The 5,417-nt window shown below is 46.1% G+C and overlaps 1 protein-coding gene across 1 annotated transcript; it reads left to right on the forward strand.

Moving 5' to 3' along the window:
- The first annotated feature begins 382 nt into the window (after positions 1–382).
- On the forward strand, positions 383–4,666 carry LOC138898341 (uncharacterized). Its single transcript, XM_070184399.1, has 5 exons — positions 383–574; positions 1,421–1,492; positions 3,464–3,880; positions 4,138–4,232; positions 4,471–4,666. The coding sequence occupies exons 1-5, from the start codon at positions 383–385 to the stop codon at positions 4,664–4,666; spliced, it is 972 nt and encodes a 323-aa protein (XP_070040500.1).
- Positions 4,667–5,417: the final 751 nt, after the last annotated feature.

Here is a 5,417-nt window from a genome sequence, read left to right on the forward strand (position 1 = left end):
GCCTAGCGGTGACATTGGGCACCATCACGACCTATAGGTGAAATTGGGTCGTGAGAATATTGTATTAGAGCACTACGTTCACGTAGGTCTCACAAGGTATGAGCGGGCATAATAGAGTCTTGCGGATCGGTAGAGAGACATATGTACTTATCTTCGAGAGGCTATTGGGTGTTAGGAAACTACCTTTCTCCATCTCCTATCGTGCAGTTAATGTAGTGCTAAGTATCTTTCTCTTATTCTCCCACATATGGTGAGAACGCGCTATACGGAGGTTCCAGACCAGGGAAGAGCGTATCCTCCTATTTCTAGAGGCCGAGGTAGAATCCGAGGGAGGGCTACAACCCGTGGTAGGGAACGAGGACATCCCAGAGTTGCTCTAGGTATGGCACCAGTGGATCCAGTAGAGGATCCTATCATTGAGGAGCAGGGCGAGGTTCCTGCATCAGAGCCAGCTCCAGTGGATTTCTTGTCCGCACCGGGATTCCATGAGGTCATGGGCCATATGTTGCGGTTCATGGATAATGGATACTATGACTCAAGCCAATTTATTTCTGGTAGATCCATCCAATATCAGGTGGTAGGGGGAGCACAGACCCCTACCACGTAGGCTCATGGGCATGCAGCTGCGGTATATCAGACCCAGGGTGCACTACCCATGAGTGGAGCTCAGCTAGTGGTGACAGCTACACCGGAGCCCATACCAGTTCCGGCCGGTGATCCGCACAGGCTATTGGCCAGATGGACCAGGCTTCATCCTCCTTCTTTCGGAGGTGAGCGACATGAAGACCCCCAAGATTTTATTGATCGGTGCAGGGATAGACTGCACAACATGAGGATACTAGAGTCTCGCGGGGTAGATTTAACTACCTTTCAGCTGGAGGGCACGGCCTGTATGTGGTGGCAGTCACATATTCTCGGCAGACCAGTAGGTTCTCCTCCCATGACTTGAGAACAGTTCACACGCCTCTTCTTGGACAGATACATTCCATCCTCTCAGAGGGAAGAGTTGTGGTTCCAGTTCGAGCATCTCCAACAGGGTCAGATATCATTGTCCGACTTCGAGGCGAGGTTCTCTAAGTTGTTTCGCCATGCACTTATCCTACTACTTACCGATGTAGAGAGATTTCAGAGGTTTATCGCCGGATTGCACTCCGGTATTCAGGACTCCATAGCTCGAGAGGTGGATATGGGGACTTATTATGGGCTAGTTATGGATATAGCTTGGAGGATTGAGGGTGTCCGTTAGCGGAGCCGAGATCAGGTAGCGAGGGACAAGCAGTTTCGATATTCGGGAGAGTTCAGTGGTGCCCCGGCTGGGGGCATAGGTCAGTTCGTGAGGGGCCAGTCCAGCATGTCCCCTTACCCAGCACCGCCACCTCCTCGGGGTGCTCCAGTATGACCTTATTTCAGTGCTATGCAGAGAGTTCTTACTGCCCACCAGCTATTCAGGGTTACTCTAGTGGGTATTCAGGTCATCAGGGCTAGACTTCAGGTCAGTAGTCCACCGTACCGAGGGTTTGTTTCGGGTGTGGGGATTTCAGTCATGTACGGATATTCTGTCCCACACTTTGAGGCAAGGTAGTGCAGCAGGATCAGCAGCCTATGATTACAACACCAGTTATTCCACCAGTCGTCCGGTCGCCCAGTGGCGGAGTGCAGGTGGGTAGGGGCGTCCTAGCGGTGGAGGCCAGTCAAGTGGCACTCCAGCTAGGTTCTATGCAGTTTCGGCCCGACCGGATGCAGTGGCCTCAAATGTCGTGATTACATGTATTATTTCTATCTGCGGTAGAGATGCCTCAGTATTATTTGATACAGGGTCTACGTATTCATATGTGTAATCTTTGTTTGCTTATTTCCTGGGTGTTTCTCGTGAGTCTTGGGTACTCCTGTTTATTTGTCTACTCTTGTGGGCGATTCTGTTGTTGTGGATTGGATCTACTGGTCCTGCATTGTTACATTCTATGGTTATGAAACTATAGCAGATCTTCTAGTGCTTGATATGACAGACTTTGACATCATCCTGGGCATGGACTGGTTATCTCCATAACATGTCATCCTAGATTTCCATGCCAATACTGTTACCTTGGCGATGCAGAGTGGCCTAGATTGGAATGGAAGGGTAATCTACCAGTGCATCTAGTCGGGTTCTTTCCTTTATGAAGGCACGACACATGGTCGAGAAGGGTTGTTTGGCTTATTTGGCTTATGTTCGGGACACTACGGAAGAGACTCCGGCGATTGATTCAGTGCATGTAGTCTGAGTGTTCTCCTATGATTTTCCTTCTGATATTCCAGGCATGCCACTAGATCGTGATATTGATTTATGTATTGATTTGGCCCCAGGTACCCAGTCTATATATATCCCACTATACTGTATGGTTCTAAAATAGTTGAAGGAATAGTTTGAGGTGTTGTTAGAAAAGGGGTTCGTCAAGCCGAGTGTGTCGCCTTAAGGCGCACCGGTATTATTTGTGAAGAAGAAGGATAGGACTGTGTAGTTGTGTAGTCATTATCGCTAATTGAACAAAGTCACTATTAAGAACAAATACCCGTTTTCGCGTATTAATGATTTGTTTGACCAGTTGCAGGGTGCCTGAGTGTTCTCAAAAATCGACTTGAGATTGGGTTGCCATCAGTTGAAGATTCGGGATTCAGATGTTGCGAAGACTGCTTTCTGAACTAGATATGGCCATTATGTATTTCTGGTAATGTTCTTTGGTTTGACTAACACCCCGACGACGTTTATAGATCTGATGAACCGGGTGCTCAGGCTGTATATAAACTCATTTGTCATCGTCTTCATTGACAACATTTTTATCTATTCACGTAGCATAGAGGAGCATGAGTAACATTTGAGAGTGGTGCTTCAGACCTTGCAGGGACAAAATCTATATGCTAAGATCTCCAAGTGTGAATTTTTGCTAGACTCTATAGCATTCTTGGGATATATTGTATCGGGCGAGGGTACTAAAGTTGACCCCAAAAAGATTGATGCAGTTCAGAATTGGCATAGTTCCACCTCGGCGACTGAGATCAGGAGTTTTCTGGGGTAGCAGGTTATTATCGTTGATTTTTGGAGAGATTTTCATCTATTGTAGCACCTTTGACCAAATTGACCCAGAAGGGTGCTCTGTTCCTATGGTCTGATGATTGTGAGGTGAGCTTCCAGAAGCTCAAGACAACATTGACTCCAGCGCCAGTGTTAGTGTTGCCTTCCGGTTTAAGGATGTATACAGTGTATTGCGACGTTTCACGCATTGGCTTAGGTTGTGTATTGATGTAGGAGGGGTGAGTTATTGCATATGTTTCACGTCACCTGAAGCCACATGAGAAGAATTACTCGGTACATAATTTAGAATTGGTCGCAATAGTTTAGGCTCTTAAGATCTGGAGGCATTATCTTTATGGGATGTTTTGTGAGGTTTATAGTGATCATCGTAGCTTGTAGCATTTGTTCAAACAGAGGGATCTATATTTGAGGCAGCGCAGGTGGCTTGAGTTACTAAAGAATTATGATATTACTCTCCTTTATCATCCGGGAAAAGCAAACGTAGTTGCAGACGCCTTGAGCAGAAAGGTGGAGAGTATGGGTAGTTTGGCCTTCATTTCAGCAGAGGAGAGGCCATTGGCTTTGGACGTTCAATCCTTTGCTAACAGACTTCTAAGGCTGGATATTTCAGAGTCCAACCGAGTTCTTACATGTGTTGTTGCCCAGTCTTCACTATTTGAGCAGATCAAAGCTCGCCAATTTGATGATCGACACTGGTTGGTTCTCCGAGAGATGGTACTACAGGGTGGTGCCAAGGAGGTTACTATCAGAGATGATGGCGTTATGTTACTCCAGGGTCGCCTATGTGTTCCTAATGTTGATATCTTGAGGGTATAGATCCTAGAGGAGGCACACAGCTCTCAGTATTCTATTCATCCAGGTGCTACAAAGATAAAGAAGGGCATAGTTGAGTATGTAGCTAGGTGCCTAAATTTCCAGTAGGTTACGTATGAGCACCAGAGGCCAAGTGGCCTATTTCATCAGATGCCTATACCGGAGTGGAAATGGGAGCACATTACTATGGACTTTGTAGTTGGGTTGCCGCGGACCTTGCGAAAGTTTGATGCAGTTTGGCTTATTCTCGGCAGGTTGACCAAGTCGGCACACTTCATTCTGGTTGTGACCATGTTTACTTCAGAAAGGTTGGCCCAGATTTATATTCAGGAGATAGTTTGGTTGTATGGTGTGCCAATTTCCGCCATATCAGATAGAGGCCCTTAGTTTAGTTTATATTTTTGGAGAGTAGTACAAAGCGGATTGGGGACCCGTCTAGAGCTCAGCACAGACTTTCACTCACAGACCTATGGGCAGTCGGAGCGGACAGTTTAGATCTTGGAGTACATGCTCATATCATATGTAATTGACTTCGGAGGTCAGAGGAATCTTTTCTTGCCTTTGACCGAGTTTGCTTATAACAACAGTTACCAATCCAGCAACGAAATTGCTCCATTTGAGTCTTTATATGGTCGGCGATGTCGTTCACCCATAGGATGGTTTGAGCCCGGTGAGGCTAAGTTATATGGTATTGATTTGGTGAAGGATGCCTTTGACAAGGTAAAGTTAATTCAGGAGCAACTTGGTATAGCACAGTCCAGACAGAAGAGTTACGCGGATTAGAAAGCGCGTGATTTATCATTTATGGTAGGTAAGAAAGTTCTCTTGAAGGTTTCACCGATGAAGGGGATCATGAGGTTGGGTAAGAAGGGTAAGTTGAGCCAAAGGTTTATAGGACCATTTGAGGTGTTGAGATGAGTTGGGGAGGCTGCTTACAAGCTTGGTTTGCCTCCCAGTCTATCCAGAGTTCATCCGGTTTTCCATGTATCTATGCTCCGGAGGTATCATGCCGACCTTTCACTTATGTTGGACTTCAGCACGGTTCATCTAGATGAGAGCTTGGGTTATAGAGAGGAACTAGTTGCCATTGTTCATAGGTAGGTTTGCCGTTTGAGGTCCAAGAAGATTTTTATGGTAAAAGTTCAGTGGAGGTGCCAACCAGTTGAGGAAGCGACTTGGGAGGTTGAGGAGGATATGCGGACAAGATATCCACACTTATTTAGTACTCCAGGTATGATTCTAAACCCTTTCGAGGACGAACGTTGGTTTAAGAGGTGGAGAATGTAACGACCCAGCCGGTCGTTTTGTCTTCTAGAACCATGTTCCCCTAAATAAGACTTCACGTATGTACTTTTACTGTTTTATGACTTGCGGGTATGGTTAGTTTAGGAACTGGAAGGGTTCGGGTTGAGATCGGAACACTTGGTTCCTTAGTTGGCTTTAAAAAGTATTGAGTTTGACTCGGTCAACGTATTGAGTAAACAACCCCGGAATCAAGATTTGACGATTCCAATAGGTTCGTATGATGATTTTG

Source organism: Nicotiana tomentosiformis, chromosome 9 (genome assembly GCF_000390325.3).
Source record: "Nicotiana tomentosiformis chromosome 9, ASM39032v3, whole genome shotgun sequence".
Taxonomy (NCBI): Eukaryota; Viridiplantae; Streptophyta; class Magnoliopsida; order Solanales; family Solanaceae; genus Nicotiana; species Nicotiana tomentosiformis.